Source organism: Cololabis saira, chromosome 6 (genome assembly GCF_033807715.1).
Source record: "Cololabis saira isolate AMF1-May2022 chromosome 6, fColSai1.1, whole genome shotgun sequence".
Lineage (NCBI taxonomy): Eukaryota > Metazoa > Chordata > Actinopteri > Beloniformes > Belonidae > Cololabis > Cololabis saira.
The window spans coordinates 21,713,916-21,740,357 of NC_084592.1; the positions used below are offsets into that span (position 1 = coordinate 21,713,916).

Here is a 26,442-nt window from a genome sequence, read left to right on the forward strand (position 1 = left end):
AGAAAGAAAGAAAGAAAGAAAGAAAGAAAGAAGGAAAGATTCCCGTTGATGTTTTTGTGTAACAAACATGAGAGTGAGATAGATTTATAGTTACAAACGTGGAGTTGAATTGGTATTTTTTTATCGTCATTTTTATCGTTATCGGGATAAATGCCAGAAATGATCGTGATACATTTTTTAGTCCATACCGCCCATCCCTAGTTGGGGGGCCCGGTAAAGATTATTTTCATGGGGCCCAAAATCCCTAGCGGCGCCCCTGCAGAGGCAGATACACTATTTCTAAAACATTTCTATTTCCTGTGTGGAGGATAATAGATTAAATGGATTTTGGAATCCATTTGGGTGATGTTTTAAGTTTTAACATCCAAAAAGCATCAATGATTGCCTTTTGAAACCCAATATTCAAATATGGATCGGTCAGCGCACCAATTTGAGATTCAGACCTTGATGTTTGAAGTTGTTGGAGGGGCTGGATGATGAAAGCCCTGGCTGCGTGTTTGAAGTGCGCACAGCAGCTGGCTTTGTGTTTGCGGCTCCTCCCGTTGCGAGGAACAGGCTGATTTATGGTTCCGCGTTACACCGACGCAGAACCTACGCCGTAGGGGCGCGCGTCGCCGCGTACCCTACGCCGTAGGGTACGCCGTGAGCTCTGCGTCGATTTAACGCGGACCATAAATCAGCCTGAAGTTCAGAGCAAGGCGGCGCACAGCTGAGGAGAGCAGCTCCGACGCGAGAGGAGGATGGAGAGACGCGCGGACCGCGGCCGTGGGAGGCTGTGAATGTGACATTACACGTCGCCGAATGACGCCCCTTCCACTTTGACAGGATATGCATGATCCACCCTTTGCACGATCGCCAACCCCGGAGCTCTGGATCCAGACACGCACACAGCGCCGTGTTTTTCTGCGCGGACCGTGACAAACCTCCCTCCCTCCCCGACGTTTTTTATGCTTTAGTTTACCCAGCGTGATTGATCGAGTGTTGGGGGGTTTGGATTTTGGATCCAGGCAATGTTGGCATGGCCGCTTCGGGAGTACATAAGTGTCCGAAGAGCGAGAAGTTGGACGAGGCGCAGGCTCTGGCCAGGAGCTGCGCGGGGAGACCAGACTTCCTCCCGTGCGACGGACTCTCCATCTGCGCGACGCACAGCCACGGGAAGTGCTTCAAGCTGCACTGGTGCTGCCACTTGGGCTGGTGTCACTGTAAGTTGGCTTCTTTAAGATCACAAAAAATAATGAATTCTCCCTGTTTAAAAATGGGAAACATAAAGCTGGACTAAGCAGACTATTGTGACTATTAGTCCATGATGGGCCAGAGCCCCAAAATTTCCCTTGTCAGTTCCACTCAAGGTGACAAAACTTAATTGTGATTTTTGAAAAGATCCATGTCTGTAGATGATATTTTGGTATGATGATAACCAGTACTCGAGTTGAGGGGGGATGAGGGGGGATGGCATCCCCCTTGAAATAAAAACGGCCAAAATCATCCCCCCTGTAAAACTGCCACCCCCCCTTTCCATCCCTTATGTCATTTCATCAATGAATGTGGTTTTACTGCTATTTCAACATTTAGTCATCACCAGAAAAATAACTTATTTGACCATTTTTACCTGTTTCAAGTACATTTTCACTTTAAATAAGTAGGAAAATCTGCCACTGGGACAAGATATCTTCTTATTACAAGCAAAAAAAAAATTGTTCCACTGGTAGATTTTTCTACTTATTTCAAGTGAAAATCTACTTGAAACAGGTGAAAATTGTTGTTTTTTCCAGTGATGATTCTTGTTTTAAGTGTAATGAGATTTTTTTTACTAAAATGAGACATTTTAACTAGAAATAAGACAAATATTCTTGTTACGATTTTGCGTTTTTGCAGTGATCCATTTTACTTATCCTGTGAAGGACAGAGTTATATTGATAAGTTCAGAAAACTGTTTTTTATTGTTGTGTTTTGATGTATTTGATGTAAGCCCAGTGGATATTTAAAGCTTACAGAAGGCTGCATTTAACTGCTGCTATGTCATTCCTGCAGTATTTTTGCAGGTGTTTTGGTCAGTGCTATTATTTGTAATATATTATATTATTTGTAATCAGCACAAATTATCTGTCCCCATATGATAAATTCCACCATCCCCCCTGATTTTTTTTACAACTCGAGTACTGATGATAACCCTTCCTGAGTGGCAGCTGTATCATAGTTATCAGCTCATGAAACTACCCACCCCCTTCAGAAAATTACATTTTAGATGCTGGTGCATATCCTGGTTTAGACTCATGTACAGGATATCTGTCAATGTTTCACAATATTGTCTTTGGTATAATTTTAAAGGGGACCTTTTAAGCATTCATTCGAGCTAAGATGTGAATCTTTCTGACCAACATAGAGGTCACTGCAGCTTTTTAAACTATAAACAACACACATTTTTACACAATTTTAAATGATATACTATCTTTTAGCGCTGTGTCATCTAGGAACAACAGAGACACAATACAAAAACTGGAATACTCACAGGACCCCTTTTAAAATGATACCAAAGACAATATTGTGAAACATTGACAGATATCCTGTACATGAGTCTAAACCAGGATATGCACCAGCATCTAAAATGTAATTTTCTGAAGGGGCTGGTAACTTCATGAGCTGATAACTATGATACAGCTGCCACTCAGGAAGGTTATCATACCAAAATATCATCTATAGACATGGATCTTTTCAAAAATTATTGAGTGGTACTGATATCTGGTCTGGCCCATGGACTATATAGAGGGCATGTTGCGAAAACAGAGCCAAGATAATCATATCTTGAGTTAGAAAAAAAAGATAAGGCTACATATACCAGATATAATCTCAAATAAAAGTAGACATATTTATCTGATACTCATATGTAGCAGAGAGGATGGACTCCTAAGGTGCTCAGACTACATTTTCTGTCCTAGAAGTGATTTTTCATATTTAATAGAATTTCTAAACACATTTCAAAGCCTCACATGCTTTTTGCTTTAAAAATCATCAAATTAAAGATTGAAGTCAACCCCCCCCAACACCACCACCACCCTCCACAGAAACTCCCCCATCACGAATCTCAAAGAAAACAAAATCTGATCCGAGCAAATAATTTAGTGCGTGAGATTCCTTTTTTTGTCATTATTTCTAAGACTGTGACTGATTGATCCTTGACACTGATACACATCTGACTCGTCACTTTCATCTCCGTTTTCAAGGGAAAGTCTGGTGATGTTTCTGTGTTTTACGTCATGTCTGGAAGTCCCGTGAAATGTCAACGCCAGCCGTGGATCTATCCTGTTAATAAGTGAAATGCCATCATCCGAGCGTGATTAAAATGAGTCACAACCATAGATGAAAAAATACTGAATCTATTCTAAGGTTTCTTTTTCTTTTTGTAGAAAATAGAAAAACTATTTTTCAGAAATCACAAGCACACATGCTCACAGTTATGTCTTTATAACCCATTTTGAAAGATGTATGCCCACAGTAGGGAGGAGGATTGAAGCTGACCCTGTAGGAAGGTAAAGCAGGAAAGTATTAAGCTGCATTTCAGCTGCAGAAACCTTTTCTGGGGGACTGGAGTCTTATGGGAGGCTCTTTCCTGACCCCCCTCCGTTTCCAGTAGAGAGGACCCTGGGGCCAGGCAGCACGCAGTGGCATACTCCTGCTTACTGTTGCGTTCAACGGTTCAAATCCCTGCTGGGACTTTGTTGTGTGGGGTTTGCAGGCTATCGCTTTCCCTGGGTACTCCGGCTTCCTCCCACAGTCCAAAAATATGCATTCCAGGCGAGTTGGTGTTTCTAAATCAAACCTAGGAGTAAGAAGGAGTGTATGTGGTTGTGTTTTTCCTTCTACGAGGCCCTGTAATAAACTAGTGACTTGTCCAGGTTGTCCGTCAACACCTTTCTGTGTTGACAGATCTCAAGGACTCTTGAGTGGGACTGAAAGAGTAATTAGATAATGGTTGATGGATGGAACCTGCAAGGTTGTGATATATAATTCAGGGGGGAAATATTTTACTTCCAAAGTAGCCGTGGTACCAGGAACCTCTAGTGGTTGCGGTGCAAAACATTTTTGATTGGTTAGGTTCGTCAGAATTCGATTCCTGCCTCTATGTCTTAGTCATCTCTTATTTGTTTTCCACAGCGGCTCTGTTATCAAGTAGCACCACATTTATCCCTCTTAAAAACAACAGTCTCTTCCATTAATTTTAGAGATGGAGCAAGCGCAATTTTCTTTTGACATCTCCAATTTCAATTTTCCTGGCAGCCTGACCCGCTCATTCCAGTTTTCTTTTTCAAAGCTATAATTAGCTGCATATATTGACTCAATGAAAAACATCACAGGCTGCAGGACGTGTCTACTGCCACCCTCCCTGCCAAAGGATGTATATATGATACATGAACTGAACAATGAGATATATTCCTCACTATTGGTCGCTATCAGCAACCGATACTGGCTGGTACTGGTCAAAGCCGAACAGATAAAAATGAGTCAGTTCTGATCACCAGTCGATCAATCAGTGCATCCCTGAATAATACAAGTTCAGAAGATCCAGAGCACCCACCACATGAGTGAATGAGGAGACAGAGTGAAGTTCACAAACAAAAAGCCTTTCAACTAAGAAAATATGAATCTCTCTAGGGCACCCGCAAAAGTTAAATACATATCCTACAATAACCTATATATATATAGGGGGATGTTTTGGGTCAATGCAGCTGAGATTCACTTCCTGGTCTGATCTCTGTGTCTACAGCTGCAGCAAGTATCTCCTGCAGGGTTTCATTGTCTTTTTCTCTCTTCTTTTTTTGATAATAAGATATTATGAAATTCAACACCAAGAAGATTTTCTGTGTCGCGGTTAACGTATGCGAGTCATGCCCGGAGCTCCTCTGAAACATGGAAAATTTTCTTGCCACTTTGAGAAGTGTCAGTGGCATTTCTCAACACTTTCATACCCACGACGCTTTCTCTCCATTTGAACCGCTCTCTTGAGCTGACACTTTAACACCAACGCAAATTCCCAGTAGCTGAACCTGACAGGATGTCCATCTCTTTGTGCTTCCCTGATTTATCCTCACCACCCCCCCCCGCCCTGAAAATTCTCAGATCAGTGTAAAACACAATCACCATCTCCTCTGCAGCGGTCACTCCGGGTTTACAGTGTGCAACTACACAAGTCACATTGTAATCTTTTCCTGGTAATCGTTGGATTTAGATGCCCGCGTTCATCCAGAGCGAGCTAAGTGATTTTGGACTATTAAATGAGTCCGGAAAACGTGTTTATAACAACCACCGTTTAGAATTCAATGCATGAAGCCAGTTTCAGAAGTGCTTCGCTTTGAGAAAAACAACCCAACGTAAATAGAGCTTCTCACCTTCACATCAGTCTCCACTTCAATTCACAATTTCCCTATGCATGACAGTGATGCTCCATCAGTGAAACTACCACAGTCTGCTGAATCAGGCAGACCAGGACACCCGCTGAGGCGAGTACACCAGCCTGCTTAGGCATGCACTGCCTCCCTGCTCGACTCACACTTTCTTCTTTTAAAAAATGCATAATCATGCTGAATACCAAAGAGCGAAATGTTTTCACTTCCCCTTTCCCTTCATGTTTTCATTTTGAATATGCCTCTGACTGTCAGCTGGAGTACAAACTTGCTCCAAAGCTGATAATTGTTCGTTCACCACAGGACACCTTGATAGGCTGCTTTTTATAATTAAATTTTTAATAGCTTCCAAGGAAAACAAATACAAAAGGTCACAATGCAGTAAGACTTTGGCTGAGGATTTGAATGCTTAACAAACGATTTCCATTATCTCAGAGCGGTAGGGGGTGATTACCTGTGACTCAATTCCTTGCTTTTCTCATTTCTTATATGCCGCTGGAAATAAGCTCCGCTCCCCACAATACAGTTAGTTTGACTGTTTTCCAATAGTTTCCATTTGGTTCCAATTTCTTTGGCAGAGCAACATGGAGAAGAAAAAAAATTGGAAATGGATGTAGGCGGAGAAGCATTTACAGCTCGTGACAACAACATCAGTCCAAGCCTCTCATTATCAGTAATTAGCTGTGTTTAGTGTCACTGCCAGGATGTCACATCTGATGCAAGCTTTTGCTTGCAGCATCGCTGGAACCACCTGGTCTTAGTATTTTCTTCTTCTTCTCATTTTCTCTCACTTTATCCTAACTGATTACAGCAACCAAGCCGAGCAATGAATGACTCATTAAGAATCTCTAACAGCGACTGTAATGAGTCCTGAACCGTCTTGTCAGTCCTGCTTGTTCCTTGGAAGCACCACTTTTGAATGCCAGGACTTGTACTTCTCATGTAGATGCACACGATGGGGATTTCTCCGTCAGATGTTCTTAGTAGTCTCATCTTTCACACCATTCAACCGTAAGCTTGCAAATATTTCTTAAGGGAAATATTGAGGTTTAGAGGATTTAGCTCGGCCTTGCATCGATTGATCTGGTGACCGATTAAAAATTTGCTGCAGTGCTGAATCATAAAAATCCCACCAGTTATTGAGGGATCAATAAAGAGCCAGGGGATACTGTTAGCAGAGCTGCTTGATTAACTGTTGGCGTAGCTTCTCAGTCATCTAGGTCACTGTATCCTAAATGCTTGAACAGAAAACACCATCTAAGAGGCTTCGTCTCTTCTAAGTGACTGATGGAGAGTTTTAGTCCTACAAGCTGCATTTTGGGCATTTACACCTTAAAAAAATCTGTGAGGTTACATGTGAGTTATTGACCCAGTGCCCAGCCTTTGGTTTATTTGGCCCGTTGTCAACTGTAAGTTGTTTACTTACCTGGCCAGTATGTGGGATATTTTCGTCACATGAATCAAGGGTGAAAATTGTTGTCAACCCACCTGGGGAGGAGAGTCAGTGCTTTTGAAGTATTGTAGAGGTGAAGACTCACCCACTCAACACTTGGACAGGCCGGGACTCATCTGTCCACCTACATCTGAAGGATCAGTGGCGCTTAGAGGACAGTTATGTACATGTTTGTGGACGGGGACGGGGGATGGTTTCAGAGAGGAATAAAAGAAGCCATCACAGACAACAAGATGTGTCGTTTCTGACACACACCACAATAAAACATTTTTAGAGAGGTTTTTTAAGATAAAAAAAATGAGACCATTGAGTAGTTATAATAAAAATAAATAAAATTAACCAATGTATTTTCAATTGTGTGGAAAAAAAATATTTATTTACTGTTAAAGACAAAAGTGGAAGTGTTTTTTATTTGAAATTATAATATATATTGAAATATATTTAAATACTTTAAATGAAAAAATTTGATTTTATGTGTATTCTTTTCATAGGCCAGGCTTTTAAGCTTTAAATGGGAAAAAAATAGAATATGCTGTCTAAAACAGCACTTAAGAAATGTACAAACTCCATTAAAATACAAATTAAAAAAAGGACACAAAAACTGAATTGCAATTAGGAGTGCCTGACCACATGTACAAGACACGAAAGGCAAATGAAAGCATATAATTGATATAATATCAATTATTTAAATGTAAAATGTTTAATAAAAGATACGTTTTGAAGTTAACCCTTAAAAGCAGACAGGGTTTCGTCAGTCCACACCCAGACTTGCAGCACGTGCAAAAGGAGCCTTAGATTTAAATTCTCTCGTTGCAATCCTCCATTCTGAGAGCAAATAAAACAGGTGACTTAAGTTGAATTTAGATTTGTTTTTGTGGTATTAATATACTTTCAAAAAGCAGCACTCAGCCTTTATCCAATAATCTATGTTACAGTATTTCTCACACTGTTTGCTATTATATTTAATCTTTTTTTTTGTTATCACCATCTGCTTTGTATCGACAAAGGGAGAGAGAGAGGGGGAAAATGGCCTTTTCCTTACCTGCACCCATTTCATACAAATGTAAATGATAAATTAATGATAGCTGAGTTCTGTTTAGTGGTGTTTTTCTGGCTGCCTCACTGGTGGTTTACCTAATTTCCTGATCTCTGAATTGAGCATTCAAAGATCACAGCTGGAGTACGCTAAATGGTCTGATAAGATCATTATAAATTGCTTAAGTGATCAATTATTAGCCACTATCGAGAGGGAGATTGGGTACAATGACCCCAATTTCTTCCAGTGAGATGGAAATTAAAGCTAAATTGAAGAAGATCAAAATGAATCTGTTGTTGACAAGATTTACGTGGGAGTTCCAACACAGAAGATTCTTGTTTACAGGGTTTTAGGAGAACTGAGAGGAAATGATTTGAAGCTAAGGCTCAGATAAGGTTGTATGTAGTTGGAGCCACTTTGATGTCACCTGAGTTGCATCAGTTAAGGATGAGAAGTTAAAAGAAGGGAGCTAACTGGACTGCTTTTCATATCTGCTTCTGGCCTCATTAGCAGCTACAAGTCATCTGAATCGCTGAAAAAAACCTTTGCTTCGTACTGTAATTTCTACACCTACACTTGCTCCTCTGAATGTTTTTCCCACTGAGAAGTACATGTGCACACAGGAAACTATAAATAGCTGATTAAAAAGTGGACTGTGGAAATCTGCTCCTATCTCACCCTCACTGGTCAAAACTTTGATTTGCAGAGAACCAGGAACCGACGTCCAGACAGTAAACGGAAAATATCCAGTTTATGTTAAAGGACTGTTCTTTTGACAGCAAACAGGACATGGTATGGACAATGGACATGGCATGTCATATAGCATAGTTACTGCCATATATAGAAGTGGTTTCATATTTGTTAACATGCAATTTGGCTTTATAGCAAAAAGAAAGCAAAAAACAGCAATGAAAAAACAAACAAACTCTAATGCAGTGTTTCCCAGCCCTGGTCCTCGAGGCATACCGTCCCGCATGTCATTAACAGAGTTGCGCAAGCCTTGATGGCAAGCTGATGATGAGAATTAATTTGAGTCAGGTGTGTTGCTACAAGAAGATCTAAAACACGTGTGTCTCAGTGTGTCTCTCATTAGAGTTTGTTTATTTTTTTTTCATTGTAGACTTTTGCTTTCCTTGTGCTATTAAGGCCATTTGCATGTAAACAAATATATATATGTATATATATATATATATATATATATATATATATATATATATATATATATATATATATATATATATATTAGGAATGGGCGATATTTTACCGTTCACGATATACCGTCAAAAAAATTCCCCACTTTGTCATCTCGCGCTAAAAACGATAAATTCCCGTTGACGTTTTTGTGTAAAGCTGATTTATGGTTCTGCGTTAAATCCACGCACAACGTACGTGAAGGAAGGAAGGAAGGAAGGAAGGAAGGAAGGAAGGAAGGAAGGAAGGAAGGAAGGAAGGAAGGAAGGAAGGAAGGAAGGAAGGAAGGAAGGAAGGAAGGAAGGAAGGAAGGAAGGAAGGAAGGAAGGAAGGAAGGAAGGAAGGAAGGAAGGAAGGAAGGAAGGAAGGAAGGAAGGCAGATCTGAGAGCGAGGAGCTTGAGTCATTACAGTTTTGCAAAACAGGTGTACTCATTTAATTGGTTTTTATCAATTCAATTTACCGGTAATTCAATTTGGTGTAGTTTAGTAGCATTTAGTATTCTTTTAGAGCAGTGTTTTGGGGGCCCCAAAGACTGAATGTGGTGATAGATTTATAGTTACAAAGTGGAGTTGAATTGGTATTTTTTTTATCGTCATTTTTATCGTTATCGGGACAAATGCATGAAATTATCGTGATACATTTTTTAGTCCATACCGCCCATCCCTAATAAATATATATATATATATATATATATATATATATATATATATATATATATATATATATATATATATATATATATATATATATATATATATATATATACATATACACTTCTATATATGGCAGTATCTGTGCTATATTACATGCCATGTCCTTGTCAAAAGAACAGCCCTTTAACATAAACTGGATATTTTTTCGTTTACTGCTGTCTGGTCGTCGGTTCCTCCTTCTCAACAAATCAAAATGTTGACCAGTGAGGGTGAGGTGTGAGCAGATTTCCACAGTCCACTTTTTTCCTCAGGTGGATAAAATCCCTCACTGAAGGAAGCGAAACAGGCAAATAAGTAGATGCTACTTTAAGAAAACAGGAAATCATCAGACTCAGTCCTTATGCCAGATTTATTTTCTATTCCAACCTCACAAAAAGAAATAAAAACACTTTAATTCAAGCATCAGTGACTATTGTTTTTTTTACACTTATAACAAGCAATCAGTTACCTGCTCTTAAAACTAACTATACTGTTCTTTAAAGTGCATCACCTGCAGTGTATTTTGTCTCAACATAACTACACTGCAAAAACTCATTTAGAAGAAAGTTTGAAAAAAGACTTGTTTCAAGAAAACCAGAAGACTGTTTTTGACTATTTTGCTAGTTCTGGTCATGAAAACCTATTTTACCCCATTAGCAAAGATATTTTTGCTTAAAATAAGACAATTCTGACTAGATTTATGGCGTATTCGGTTTATATCTTATTTTGCAGTGTAGTAAAATTCCCACCTACAGAGACTGACAGTATACAGAAGTTAATCTGGGATCCGTAATTGAGATGTTATATTTGTTTAAGAGAATTAAATTTAACCGTAACGGTTTGGAGACCAAAATACAGACTTTGCTTTAAATGTTAAACTGATACAGAAGCAACTTTACGGAGCATTTAAATCGTCTATGTCCACCACGTTGGAGTTTTATCGGGTTTTTACATTTGTGACTGAAGTGTCTGCCTCCACTTTCATACATTTCCCCGTCCCCTGGACCTACAATGCGTTGCTTGCGAATCTTTGTGTAATTCAGTAATCGACTGAGCAGTAGTTTAAAAGACTGTTAATATTTGTTTCTATGTCTGTATATATGGAAGCACTTAAAAGAAAAGTATTGTCCCATGCAGCGATTGTCATCCAGCAACATTTTCCTGAGAAGGACACTCGTATAAAAGAGTTTGCAATTTAGAAATGAGCACTATTTAAAAATGAGTATCAGCCTTATCAATGTCACATTATTGGGATGCCTGATCTAAACCAAACAAATTGTCTGTAAATAGTGGGGGGCAGTCCCCTCTTTCCCATACGGTGCACTTATTGTGATCCATAAATCATTAGTAATTAAGTGTGGGAACCTTGTACCCACCATGACAGGTCATGATTCCACAATGACAAATTCACTTTCTATTGGCAGCACATAATTCAAACAGTTTACATGCCATCCAGACATGCCTTGCACCGCAAAAAAAGCTCCTCTTGAAATAGACCTAATTTAGTCTGTAAATTCAGTCAAAATTGTCTTTTTTGTATGCTAAAATATCTTGACCAATGGGCTAAGAAAAATATTCTTGGCTGGACTTCTTAAAACTAGCAAAATAGTCTAAAATAGTCAGATTTTTTTATGTTCTCAGAAATGAGTTTTTGTATCATATTTGTGGTGTTTCTTTGTGACCAAGTCGACTTTTTCAACAGGGACACAACTGGTTGTTATTGTAGGAAACAGATTATGACCGTCAGACAATAAAAACACTAAGTTGTGTTGGAGCGGTGCTAGAAAACTATGCGCCTGTTTTCCATAATAGTCACAGACGTCACACAGGATTTCAGCGTGCCATAAACCTTGAAGGGCCTCTGCTCAGAAGCATAAAACAGGAAACGCCAAAGGAGTGTCCCACGATGCTCGGTCAGGCCGTCCTCTTCGGTGAAACTTGAAACCTGTGTTGCTGCCCTCCCTGCAGCCTCTTTGTCGGACGGATTTAAACACAAAGACCAGCGGATGTGCGAGCGGACCACGTCCACCGGCCAGCTGGGTGCAGCAACTATGATGAAGAATGATAGCAATCTGCTTAAAATAACCGTGTTTAGTCAGAGGGTTTTACTTACATGCTGCTTACACCAACATGATTCATTACATCTGACATACACGACACCTTTAAATAAACCATTATAGAAACGGCACTGTGTGTTAGACAGTTGTGATCATGCGTTTGGACTAAAGCACTGAGTGTGTCGACACTGAACCTTGCAGCTTCAGCCTTTGTACAGGCGGATGCGCTGAAAATTGGACGCAGGATTGTTGAAGGTCTGTGATGGAGAGTGAGAAACCGATGGGCTGCACACAGCGTTTTCTAAGGAATCTGCCTCTGCATTAAAGCGGAGTGAGTCGCCTGCAGCCAGCCATGGCCTCAGAAGAGCGCAGAGGATCACTGGAGATGGAGAAGATGGAGAAGCAGAGGAATACAGTACTTCCTCCTCCGGGGACAAACTGCCTGCCCTCATACTTCCTTATTAACCTCTCGAACTCTTGGAATCCACCACGATCCTGTTTTAAAAACATCTCCGCTGGCTGTATATACCACTCCTTATCTGTTTGCTTCATTACTTAGGGCTGAAAATAGTAGTCAGCCCTCCCCATCCTTTTTTATAATTACAAAAATCCTGTTTACATAAGTAGAATTTTAAAATGAAAACCTGTTATTTACATCTCTGACAGTTAATGGTCTCCTTTGTATCCCAGAAGCCCTTTCATCAGGCCTTGGTGAACTGGCTGCTTTCAGAGGGATTTAATTGTGACAGGATGAAAGGTTGTTCCAGTTGAGTCATTCTCCGTAGTCAAAGTGCAACATGTCCTGCTGCTGGTCAGATGAGAACAAAATAATGCGTAGAAAAGCTGGTTATGTGTGTGATTTGGAAGAGCCGTCTAAAAAAGTCAGACCTTTACCTTTGATGCCACAAAACGTTTGATCTTTTTTATTTTTTTCAACTGTCCTTTATTTAAAGTACGCCCTTTAAAATATTCTGTAAGTTATCCAGTCATCAGCAAAGATAAAACACAGCAGAGAAACACAAGAGACCAAAAACTGAACATTTTTGTGAAAGATAATTAGCATTTTGAATCTCACAATCAAAGCACATCACTTTACCTTTTTAATCTTTTGTCAGCAAATCCCAGATCAAGACCATGTAATCAGAGCCTGGTCTGACTGCATTATTCAGCCCCTTGTTGTCCATAGACAATTAGCTCCCTCCTTGCACTGGATTGCACCTATGCTTTATCATCAGCAGCTACCGTCTGCTCACACGCCTATGTTTCGCTACGTTTTCACTGCATTTGTCAGCAACAATTCAGAGCTGGATGATTCTCTTCCCTTTGTTAGGGTGCTCTTTGTTAATGTGAAAACACGGATAGGACGTTGGGAGTCATTGTAAAGGCCAGCTAACAGCTGACACTGCCATGCAAGGGCCACAGTAAAGAGGAAGATGGTCAAAGCTGTTTCCACCTACATGAAGCATCTGTTCATTAGTGTAACAGAGGCAGCTGGGCTCCAGCGAGTAGCTATTTTGCAACAATTAATGAGATCCCACTACCTCTGGATAGAATAAAACACATTTATAATGTCAACATGAGTTCACTTTTGTTGACTTTGTTACATTATGGTTGGTACAGTGTGGCATCCTGGCTGTACCTACATTTTCAATTAATTTTCCAGTGATTTGTTTTGTTACAAATGTTGAATCTGAATTGGAGATATGGGTTATCTGGATAAAATTGGGTTTTCATACCAAAATATTGAATCATTTTATTAATTTAGCTCCTTTCTTCACCCTTACCTCACATTTTTGAATGCTTTTTCTAGTCACGCATAAGACAGGAAATTCTTTTATACTGAAAAGGTATTTTCTTTTCATCTGTGTCCATGAAAAAGACAGGAGTCTTTGCTCACAGCGTTGTATTTTGTGACAATTCAATGATTTACTATGACATTGTGTTGCATTTTCTATTAAAAAACCAAAAAACTACATTTAAAGAATTCATATTTTGCCTTTTTTTTTTACTAGTTGATACAATTTCCTGAGACCTGAATGAATGTTTATCTTGTAGTCAAAATTTCAAAGGGATGAAGTATAAAAGCTCTATTTTCAACCAGATTTTGCAGCTCTGTTCATAGCAGTCAGTTTAAGTGTTCGGTGTGAGTAACTTGTCTCATTAAACTGGGTTTTGGTGGGATGTGCTTCTAGGTAAACTCTAGTGAAAAGGCAAATGCAGAATGGATAAAGACAAAGACGAGCTTTGAATTGTGATCTTGTGATGTTAAAGTAAACCGCAGCTCTTAATCACTGACTGAATGTTATCTTTTCAAACTTTGGTGAACCTAAACCAAAGGAGATACTTGTTCCGGAGTCCAGTTCACTGTGGGGCAGCACGGTGGATTAGGGGTTAGCACTGTTGCCTCACAGCAAGACGCAAGAAGGTTCCTGGTTCGACTCCCGGGCCTGACGGGGGTCTTTCTGTGTGGAGTTTGCATGTTCTCCCTGTGCTTGCGTGGGTTCCTCCCACAGTCCAAAAACATGCATGTTAGGTTAAATAATATTTCAAAATTGCCCGTAGGTGTGAGTGTGAGGATGCCTGGTTGTCTGTATATGTGGACCTGTGGTAGACTGGTGACCTGTCCAGGGTGTACCTGTGTCTCTTACCTGTGATGAGCTGGGATAGGCTCCAGCAGACCCCTGTGACCCTGCAAAGGATACAGCGGGTATAGATAATGGATGGATGGATGGAGTTCAGTGTGCAAGTCAGAAAAAATGCAGTTCCTCAACTGACCACTGGGGTAATTCCTCCAAAAGCAAGATAAAGGGGACCTATTATGGCATCTAATAAAAAACAAGCTTTTGATTGTTTTTGCTAAATAAATTAGAAATTCAGCTTCTGAGCCATGTCTTTATCATCCCATTCTCTAACCTCATTGAGCGGGGAGGCTATGATAATGAGGCACTGTGCTGATTGGCTGCCTGAATGACGCGCTACGTAAAAATGGCGGAAGCTCCGGCCAGCAGAGTTAGTTGTGGGCGTGGTTTCACGCATCGGACGCCAACCTATGTAAATCGCATTTTCATTACGTAACGAAAGGGAACAGAATCTGAACGGCTCGTAGAAGCCACATCACACTGGATGGCTCATCCGGGCGGCTGTACAGACACTGCAGAATTTGGTTGCTTTCCTCCTCCTCTGAGTTGGCAGGTTTTTCATAATAGGTCCCCTTTAATATCCATGGAGTCTCTTGTTAAAATACCCAACTTAGAAGTAACTGTAATTACAACAAGGTAAAATTATAAATAGCAACAAACTTATGTTTAATCAGGGGGTTGGGCTTTTGATTGAAGGCAGGCATAGGTAATTGCTAGCTTTCATCATTTTAGCTATCTGAGATGTGAGTACACGGAGCGTAGTCTTTCCTATTTAAAGAGAATACATTTTGTGGTGCTGTTAATTTTACTCACAGACTGCTGCGACTGGCTGTGGGTTGAGCTGGGAGGGTCTGAGGGCCAAGCTTCAAAGCAGCTGCGCGACTGTGCTAACCGTGTGTCAGTTAAATGGCCGCAGCCTAGCAGTCCCCCGGAGTTTCATCACAGCTGGGTTCGCCGCTCTTCCATCGGAGTCACCCTCCAGAGAGGCAATCCTTTCAGATTAACTAACTTTGACTGAACCTCCACTGAGACCCAGCTGTGATGAAGCCACGAGGAGCAGAAAACTGCATAGTTTCTGATGTCCTTATCAAAACCACATATGAGTTTGGAGGTCAGCAGCTGGACCCGTGATGACCCAGCACTGCCGTCATTTCTGCCACCAAAACAACCTTTTGAAAAGGAAGTTTCCATTATTGACATCCTCCTCTGCCATGGCTCGGCTTAAGGAGCTGGGAATCATTATTTTTGCGTCGGCTCATTCATCGTTAACGCAGACTTTACTCTTTTTAATGGTAATAGCAGTGGCGACTCCAAAAAATCGTCATAGTTGTTTAATAGTCTTTGGACAAAAGCTAACTTGTGAAATTAAAGGTGGGTGTGTTCCCGGCCTGCTCGTTTTGTCCATTTGCAAATTTGAACTCTGCAGTAAGACGAAGAAGAGGCTTCAGCAGTACTCTTCAGAGAACCCTCCAACACACAAACACGTGTTCTCAAGCACAGCTTTTATTTTCACATGGATCGTTTAGAAATAGTAATTCTCATCAAATTCATCATTTGCATTTACTTTAATTATGATCTTTTTCAGCTAAGATATTCCAACCCGCCTTCTTTTCATTTCCTCGCCTTTGCTGGAATCAGTACAATCGTGCAAGAGTAAAACACGCGTCTCCCTTTACTTAAGAATTCTCCCATCTTTATTTTAGCCAGACTACTCTTAAGTGAGATTAATTGCACACACACTGTACTCTCCCTCAGAGCCCACAGAGACTGTGATGTTTCTCACGAAGCGCAGACACCCTGTAGATTTACGTAATCGCTGTGTTCTTCCTGCAAGGCTGCCAGAGACCGCTGGTGCTGGTGTAGCGATGGCTCCATATGCTGGTGTGCCGCGTTGTCCGACTGGGCATTTGTCTGTCCCTCAGTAGTGCTCTTGGTATTTGAAGCTCCACATGGATGAATGCAATTAGATGTAATAGTATAAAAACTAAATGTCAACACGTTGCTTGTTACAGCTTCAGCTCTCATTTGGTGCTGCTCCGATGTCTGCTTCAACGGGTTCCTCTCGTCCTGAACACGAGTCTGCTCCATTTAACCGAGAGCGGCTGCTGTTAAACCCCTTTTATGCAGATCTACATAAGTGCCTTTATTTCAAATTAATAGTGTTTATGGAATATAAAGCCTCGGCCACATCGTCTTATGATCATTTCATATGGATGGCGGATGCAGTCTTACACCATTTGATAACAAGGCTGTCAGATGAATGAAAGCAACTGTGCAGCCGATGTGTTAAACGGATCATCTTGTCCATTCAGCAACACAAAAGGGAGCCAGCTCCCTACTTTGAAGGACCTTGATGTTTTCAGTGTAACCTGGGAGAAGGTTTTGATTGAATGGATCCCCCAGCCGATGAAACAAAAGACAAGGACGTAGAGTGAGGGGAAGCGATGCGTGAGCCTGTCGTCTTCTGTAGTTTCTCTGCCTCTCCTGGGAGCCAGTTAAACACACATCTGAGCGACACTATTCAAACAACACAGCCCAGAATTGGAGGCAGTGGGCTGCAGACGATGAGCGACAGGGTGTTTGCACGGAGGATGGGCCAGGGTGTTTGCACTATCACCACCAAATGCATTAGACTCCAACTTGTGAAGTGTCACGCACACGGAAGGTGTTACAAAATTGGCAAATCTATGTAATTGCTTTACAGAGCAAATGTGCGCCCTTAATGTCGATAAGAGTATACATTTCAACCCAGGAGTAATCCAGGTATAAATCAGCTCCACACCGTGATTTTGAAGCTGTAAATATCGTTGCACAGCACCACTCTTGGTTTCTGTTTCTTCTGTAGATGCTTGAAATGAGCCTTGCAGCACTTTGAGGTATCACAGTGATTGCTGCAGTCTTCTGGATAATTTTAGATGCTGATAGCAAGAGAGAAAACCTAATGTCTTCAGCAGTAGAAAGCGTGATCTAAAAATGACTACTAATCGCATACAGATTATTTGTTATCGCAGACTGATAAAAACACTGCCCCTACCATGTTTGACATATGACATGTTATGCTTTGTCTCATGAGCATGACCATCCACTTTTGCTCTCTTCTGTGGTCTTCCAGTAGTTCTGATGTGGTCAGGGTTGTTTTTCCAGATTAATGTTGATCTCCATCACTTGCATTGAGGTTTCTGGTAGCTGCCATCAAGTAGCTGCTCAATACCAACTCAATACCTGATATGAACTCCAAATCTTTTATCTGCTTCATTTGACTTAAAGTGACAACAGAATGAACTGTAGCCCTGGTTGAACCTCTGATGTGCTTGTTTTAATCCTAACCATGTTATGCTCTATCTGATGTATGAAAATGAGTGATAAAAAGTATATATTGTGATGTAAAGTTTAAAAGGTAAAGCATCAAATACATAAGTAAATGTATGTGCTGCAAAGATAGAGCATGTATTTGTCATTTTGTGTGTTTTACAACTGCATTTTATGGTTTAGCTCGTCATACATCACTTTTAAGGACATTAGACTTTCCACTTGTCTGTATTTTAGGTTTTGAGTCCCAGTTTTACCGTCTTTTTTATTTCTTTATGTTAATTTCCCCCCTTATCTTCCAGCTCCACTACTGGAAGCAATTCCACGTCCTTGATGGTTGCATTTGCAAAACAATTTCTGGAACATAAAGTGACACAGACTTGACTTTCTAGGAACCAACTTCTGAAATAACAAAAGTTAATCCAGTGAATAGACTATCCACAGGCCTTTAACCTTCAAGATTTGTTTGTCATGTACCTGCTGTTTCACAGTCTTACTGCTGCTAGATCAGGGTTCTAGCACGGTTAAAAGATTAAATATTCTTATCTGAATGTAACCAAGAGCAATTATTCAAGATATAGTGTTGTGTAGTGAAATAAGTTTTGCTGCTTCATAGGCTGGTTTAAATGTTTATGCTAATTAAGATATAATGATAATCAATTAAAACATTTTTAATGAAGATTACTGTTGTAATCTTGTTGATTGTAATCTTGATTGCAGGGAAAATGAGCTGCCTGCTAACGGGAGGTGTAAATGAGAATTGTGAGCGAGTAAACGGTGATTTGTCCAAATCAAATTAACTGAAAATTGCTGCAAACTTCTGCAGTACTGAGAGGATGAAGAGTCTCGGTGGATACTTTTCCTGGCGTTTATCACAATCTGCATCAGTTTATTGAGAAATATGCAACAGAAGAAACTGAGGTTTTCATAATATTTGGATTAAATGCAGATATTATCACAGACTCCACAGAGAGAAACTGATGGACACGTCCTGCTGGAAGTGGAAAATACTTTCCTGGATTGCATTTGCAAATGTGTACTGACGCCAAACTGGGTTGACACGGTGATGATCCCATGTGTGGTTTAGTAGTTGCCCTGATCCATTCTCTGTGCGATAGGAAAGACCTTCAAAGCAATAAATCAATGAAAAATTTCAGTTTCTAATATTAGGTTTTTTAACGGCTCCCAATTGAACATATTTAACACAGGTGGCATCTTATAAGTTCAAGTTTTATCTATTAAAAGGCAGGAAAAATAATGGAAAACAAATGTTATTCATGTTAATTTCTCAAGTTGTTTCTTTGAATGTTTTGTTTGAAGATTATTATTAGAATGTATTTACAAGTTACATTTAAAGAATGAAAGATATGATATTTAGTGGTAAAATAATGTATTTCTGCCTTTTATCTCCTCTTTCTCCTCATTTTTAGGCAAGTACGTGTACCAGCCCATGACCAATGTGTGCCACCTGCCCAGCACCACTGTGCCGCCCGTGGGCTCGGAGTGCAGTAACACCATCGACCTGTCTGCCTCGCTGGCAGAGCGCTTCCTGAAGCTGGCCCCCAGCTTCCAGTCCCCGCCTCACCTGGAGTCTCCCAAGTACTGCGTCATCGCAGACCTGTTTGTGGACGACTATGTCGTCAAGCGCATCAATGGGAAGATGTGTTACGTTCAGCGGCCCCCGCCTCCCTTACCAGAACCGCCTCAGCCACCGACGCCTCCCCCGCCTGCTCCGGCTACACCTCAGATGCCCCTAAATACCAATCAGCCTCGGCAACCGGTCAATCCGCCGCTGCCGCCGCCACCACTCACGACTCAGCACTCACCTGCGCCGGTGCAGCCGGTGCAGCCGCTTCAGCCGCTTCAGCAGGTGTACAGTGAACACAAACATCCCTCCCCCGTTGATAAGATAAAGGGTCCCAAAATGGACCACTGCTCCTCTCCGTCCAGCTCCGAGGACTCCGGCATTAACGCGCTGGGCCTGCACTACCTGGAGTCCTGTGAGGAGGAGAGTGAGGAAGAGGAGGAGGATGAAGACGAGCTGAGCACAGACGGAAACTCGAGCCCTGGCAGCCTCTGGGATCAGGACGACTGTTCTCTTCTCTCTCCTTCCAAGTCTATGATAGAGATCATTGAAAAGATCGAAACAACTGTGTAACTGACACGGCGTCGGCATGGACGCCATCTGTGAAGAAGATCTACAGGGCTTGGATTTAATTTACACGGACCAATAAGGAGCGTACCCCCTGCCTGTGGCTCTTCTGAAGGCTTTGCAGAGTTGTTTTGGGCTGAATTAGTTTTCCTGCAGGTGGCCGAGGATTGTACACCCACAATCTCACGCAGCCTCTACTCTCCTCAATTCTCCTGCATGGGATTCATTTCAAGAACTTCTTAGAATAAAGGAAGAAGCACAAGAATATCAAGTACATTCACAGTGGACCAGAAAGACCTCCTCTACATGGTCTCATGGTGAAAAAGCTAAAATAGAAAAGAGTTTAGAGTAGGTGCACATGAGAAGATGGTAAGAAAACAAAAAGAGAGATGTTTCTGTAGGTGTATTACTGAAGCTAAGTCATATATGAACAAAGATGGTAGGTTTTGTGATGATAATGAGCAGTTAGGTAATTCTTAGTGTTTTCCAGTTGTCGGTCTGTCGGACTCTAGTGTAATTCAGAATTCAAGTGGCAAATAAGCACGTCATCCCTTGTTCTCTGCTGAGTGGCTCCACCCACACACGCGTTAGTAATTCTGACACTTCAGCATAATGACGGCAAGGCCGGCTACCTCTCACTGGGCCTAAAGCACATCAGCCTTTTAACCCCTTAATTAGCCGGCTCTGGGCGGCCGCGACGCACCTGCTTTCGTTGCATTAAGCAGTTTTGTCGGCACTTTTGCCGACGCCGTCGCAGGCGGCGGGTACTGTAGGTCGGTATTTGACAATCAAGGATTACACGGAAGCACATTCCTATACTGAACCTGCCAGCGAGGACCAAGGTTATTTCTAAAACCAATTATCAGGCATTAACATGTTGTTCTTCTGACCACCTTTTCTGGTCAGTGCAGACTGGACCGCAGTTCTGTTCAGGGCTAAAAGAGGCGTCAGGCCAAGCTCTGACCTCTGTTAGGAGCTGAGACATGAAAAAAAGCACGGACGCGTCTCTGGCACATACACAGTGACAAAGTTAGGGGAGACACCACGCTAGAGACTAGTAAGATCCATGATGTAAAGGAAATATATACCTAATTTATTCATATTAACCTATATTATAACACGCCTGCATTGTTATTTGCGTCTGGGGTTCTTGAGTGTGAAATGACTAGACTAGTGTATCACACTTATTTGTGTTATTGGGCAGAAATGATCACTTAGTGCACCTTTTTCAAGTGAGATTACAGTATGAGGTGGGATGCTGTGTTGTGATATGTTGATTGATATGATTTCGAAAAAAAGTCAGCGCCCTCATTCATCAGTAAAATGAAGCAAGGCTGGATATTTTTCATATTTATTTTTTTCAGTGACAAATGAGTCAAATGAGTCATCTGCAAAAAAAATGACCAACAAACCAAAATTCTCATTAGATTAGTAAGTATTACTGCGTACTGTAAGTACTTTAAGCACTAGCTGTTAAAGTAGGAGTCATGTTGCATGACTACATTAATTCCCTCTTGTCAAAGATACAATTTAGCAAATTTCGTGACTCGCCGTATCCAAGCAGCATTCAAATCTGACATAAGTTGTTCAAATAAAGTGTTTTTTGTTGTTTTTTTTCAAGTTGTGGGACAGCTCTTGACATTACACTTAACAAGAGTCCCTCCTAATGCAGATTAAAACATGTCATCTTCTTATTATTGTTATATTATTTTCATATGAATAAATCTTAATAAAATAGATTTTTCTCTCTCTTAATTTGTCTGTTGCAGCCCAGGTTGCCTTTTTTTTAAATTATTAATTGCATCCCCCCCCCGCCTCTATATGAAACACAGATGACTAATAAGTTAACCAAAATGAGAAATCCTGTTAAACTGCATCTCCGATGATGTCACTGCTGACGTCTCCTCTTGATGAACGTCATGATTTTCACCTCTCTTTTTCCCTCTTTTGAAAGCGTTTACATTCTTTATGACACACTTTCCACAGAAAGCATGTTTGAAGGAGAAAAGGAGTTGAGAATTGACAATTTAACAAAAAAGAAAGAAAAAGACCTGTGTAACAGTTTTATGTAAGACATGAAGTGCTTGAGTAAAGTCTATCCACCTCCGGCACAAGTCTCGCTGATCCACAGCAGCAGCAGCGGCAGCAGGAAGCACAGGTGGAGTCCTGCCATATCCTCTGAGCCTCCTTCCCTTCCGTTTTCCACACTTTGTCTATAAGCTGATTTCATGAGAGACCGTATGCGAGTGCCTTCTTCACCTTCACTTCAAGCTGGAATTGATTTCTCCATGCTTCTGTTTCCACTTGCATTGTGTCTATTGATTCGCTCGCCAGTGCAGAGAGGAAACCAAGACAGGGATGCAATGCTAATCAGTTTATATAAACGTTGCATTCGCTATCCTGCGTGGCGATGAAGAGGATGAATGTGTTGCAAATGCTTGAGAGCAGACAACATGGAAGAGGAGTGGTGGAGGAAGAGGAGGACTGAAAAAAAAAATGGGAGCGAGTACAGGGAACGGCAGAGGAGATGAAGCCTAATTAAATGGGTGATGATGCAAGAACATGTAAAATCTCTTCATGGAGTCTGTCTTTGCAGGTTGTACGTGGTGTCACATTTTGCTATACTTCATGAAGAAATCATTGTTGAATATACAGCTAATCCCCCTCAGTAAAGTCGTTCAGACGACGGGCACCTTGAGGAGTGATAGCACTCAAAAACGAACCATATCAAAAAGTGCCCTTGTTCAAGGACTGCTTCACAGGCAGGACCGGCACGGCTTACGTCACACGAGACATAGAGAGATGCTGTCACTTCCACTTCTCCTCACTTTGATGAGTTCAGAAACATGCCACCTTCCGGAGGAGGGCTCTTCTTAATTTCGTACAACTGCGTTTTTATCTCCAGGGAACAGGACGAGCAGACACCGGACACTCAGAGGGCGGTTTTACGTTACGGCCATGCCACCAAAAAGAACAGAGTGAAAAACGAAAAACATTATTTTTAGTATTAGTGCATTATTTATGTTTTGTTGAATTGTAGAGTGGAAAGTTGAAGATGTAGAGAAAGACAGAGATGGATATAGGAAGAGACGGCAGGTAATGGTGAAGACTAAACCCTACCTGACAGTTGAATGCTACCAGTATAATAACTATTATTAGAGTTGTGGTGCTGCATCGTTTAAATACAGCTGCATTCTTTCAAAAATGACTCATCTGGAATTTCTTTCCTTCAAATTCTCAAGTTTTCTCCAAGAGTCCAAAAACTGCTCGTTGACCCAATTGCTGATACTTAATTGACTGTGTGTGTGTAGTTGTTTGTGTAATGGAGTCTTGTAATGGAGTGGAAACCTGACCGGGATGTAGCCCTGCCTTTTCACCGAAGACAGCTATGCTCCAGCAGAACCCTGTGACCCTGAATAGGATGAAGCAGGTACAGGTAATGGATGGATGACCTACATAGGAGAGACATCAGAAGAAAACCTTTTATGCAACCTTTACACAAAATTCAGCTCCGGTAGTAAGCGGAAAAATATTTTTAACATCGTTTTGCATGTTTTCTGCAGAGATGTGAAAAGTTGGAGTAACATCTGTAATAGTCAAGAAAACGCTGGTTTGAAATTAAATCAGTGAACAAAAACAGCATGAATAAAATAAGAGTTAGCAGTTTCCTGGCCTCAACTTTATCAAAAATATGGATGCATGTCAAAAGAGCAGCAACTCAGTTTCAATCTCAGTCAGGTTTTTTTTTTAATTTCTATTTTTTACAGGGTGAAATTATTGAGAAGTCTTAAACAAGAACTAAAAGAGTCTTAGCTGAATTTAGAAAGCAATTAGAAATTAAGATTCTTGTCACAAGGGTAATTAAACACTGGTTATACGAGGTGGCCAAACTTTTGGTTGGTTTACTGTAAGTCCTTTTTTTCCCTTTTAAACAGTAGATTACAGAGATAAAAATACAACAATTTAAGGAATGCATCATTCTTATTATCATATCTTTTGGAAATGTGGAAGTACCTTGTGGAATATGGTCCATTAGATAAATCCATCCAGGGTCCAGTGGCAGGTCGTACTTCACAAGCAGTTTATGTTTAAAGCTGCAGAGTTTTAAATGAGGCCAAAAGACCAGAGGCTTGAGTTTCAAACTAACACTGACCAATACAGACGAGGTATTGGAACAAGCTCATGTTTGTTTCAGTAATATTTGATGTAAGAAGAAATCAAAATAAGATGTTCTTTTATACTTACACTTATTATGGAGGGAAAAGATATAAGAGTTTAGGAGTTTAATTCATTGAAATCCGTAGCATCTCCCTACCGAGATCCATCCCCACTCTTCAGGCATACATCCTTTCCTGTAACTCCACTTTCAGAGCTCTCACTTAATTTCAAATTGACAATTCATAGTGCAGCATAAAGGTACTGCAATAGGCCTGATGCAAGCAGCGTGCAGGTTCCAGGGGAACTGATAAACTATCAGACACATGCCTTTGACTTGGCCATGCACCGCGGGTGATGGCTTTCTGATAAGCTCTACAAACACCCAACTGTCACCTAGAATGCCGTTCTGCTCTCCCTGCCTGTAAAATATTCATTACTTTTTTCGTCAGTGTCTGCAGTCGTCTTTGAAATGGATTTGAAGCACTTTTCCCTTTTAGACCCAGAGCGTGACTTTCTCCCTGCAGATTCCAGACAACAGCATAAAGCTGCTTGGTGATTCACTCTTTCACCAATTCTGTCGGTGAAGGTTGGCGTGTTATTTTTTGTGACGGCAGAATGACTCACGGTGGTGTAGCTTAATGTGATCTTTGTCCGCCGTAAACCGGCCCGCATTCGCTGACCACAGTGCAGTTGCAGAAAGGATTGGACAGATAACCAGTTTACACGTTTTTCTTGCTTTGATGAGGCTCCTTTGCTCATTAACATGATCACTGACAGTGATTAATTAATGAATTGGTTTAAATTTAAACAAACTCAAAAAAAATCTTCCTGTTCTTCCTGTTCTGTAGCAGCTGTGTTTTTCTTCTGCAGTGAAGGCATGCCTGAATCCATCCTCTCACATCAAAGACACAGAGGATGTTAAGGATACCTGCACTTGAAAGCCAACGAAGCCGGTTTAAGTGCCTTATAATCTTAAAATCAGGACAAGTGCAACATTAAAGTCATCAGAAGGTGGTAGATGTATCTTCTATATGAAGTCTATGTGAGTTTTAAAACTTTTTATTGCGTGTTCCCACTTGAGATACCAAAGGTTTAATGAGAACATTGAACATGAGAAGAGAGTAATTTTATTAGAATGCACTCATGGAAATAAGAAATAAAATATCTGTTAAAGGAAGCGAAAAAGACCTTGATTCTAAGTTCACGTCTCCAGTGGGGGTTGGCAGCCACTGAAACATGCAGTAACATTTTAAATCATCTCAATTCAGACGGACAACATTGGAATTACAGGTGTGACAAAATGTGAAGCCATGGCATGATAAAACCCTCCTCTGTGTTTGCTGTGGTCAGAGGCGGATTAGCATCACCGTCTGCGATCACGACGGGTGCCGCTGCCGTCCTCTCCCCGAGCACAGTGGACAGATGTGGCTCTCATCTTTTATATTGAGCGACCACTCAAAAAAATTGCATTGTCTTCCTCTGTTTAACACTTTCTAAAGGGTAACCCAAAATAGTGGGACAGAACTAGGCCAGCACTGGACCCAGATAGCTCCAAGCAGATATGCCCAAAGAAAAAAAGTAAAAAAAAAAAAAAAGAACAGTGAAGTGAGCTTTCTAAATCCAAAAGCCTGTCAACCATTAAAAAAGCACATTGGTTTCAGGGGACTTACTGCATTATGAGATGTCGGCCTTTATGGTGCCCTAGGATGGGCTTTGTGAATCCATTAACGTGTACAGAGATCTTGAAGGAAAATGTTGAATCCTTTAAGATGCATAATCCGTGAGATCAAGTACACAAACCAACAACAAAATGTTAAAAACTCTATAGACGATTGCTGGGTTTCCTAGTTCAAGGTACTAAAATGTTACAGAGTTTAGTATTCCATCTTATAAGACGTAATTATTGGTTGTCACAGTTGGATTGGTGTACCTATTTGATTCAGTCCTGAATCTTCGAGGCTATTCTTTTTCATCTTTCCTTTATTTTCCTGTGGAAAGCTAAGTTGCAGCACACCCACGTCAACCCTTGAATTGCATCTAAATAGAAGACATTACACCTACACCATACAGTGAGAGTGTGGGAAAGAAATAAAGGTTGCTCATATTCTAGCCTTAAAATCTGCTCTCAGTATCACAGCGCGTTAAGAAACACCAAGCTACAATCTATCATTACAGCAGATGTAGTGATGTGAATACAGTCTACACACACACACACACACACACACACACACACACACACACACACACACACACACACACACATATATATATATATATATATATATATATATATATATATATATATATATATATATATAATGAATAAAAACACGTCATATTCAATCTTGTCAGTA

General features: G+C 40.8%; 1 protein-coding gene across 1 annotated transcript; it reads left to right on the top strand.

Moving 5' to 3' along the window:
• Positions 1 to 674: 674 nt before the first annotated feature.
• Positions 675 to 21,685, top strand: zgc:162707 (UPF0524 protein C3orf70 homolog B). The gene is made up of 2 exons (XM_061723660.1): positions 675 to 1,202; positions 19,209 to 21,685. Exons 1-2 carry the CDS (start codon positions 1,019 to 1,021, stop codon positions 19,934 to 19,936), a joined length of 912 nt encoding a protein of 303 aa, XP_061579644.1. The 5' UTR covers positions 675 to 1,018; the 3' UTR covers positions 19,937 to 21,685.
• The last annotated feature ends 4,757 nt before the right edge of the window (positions 21,686 to 26,442 follow it).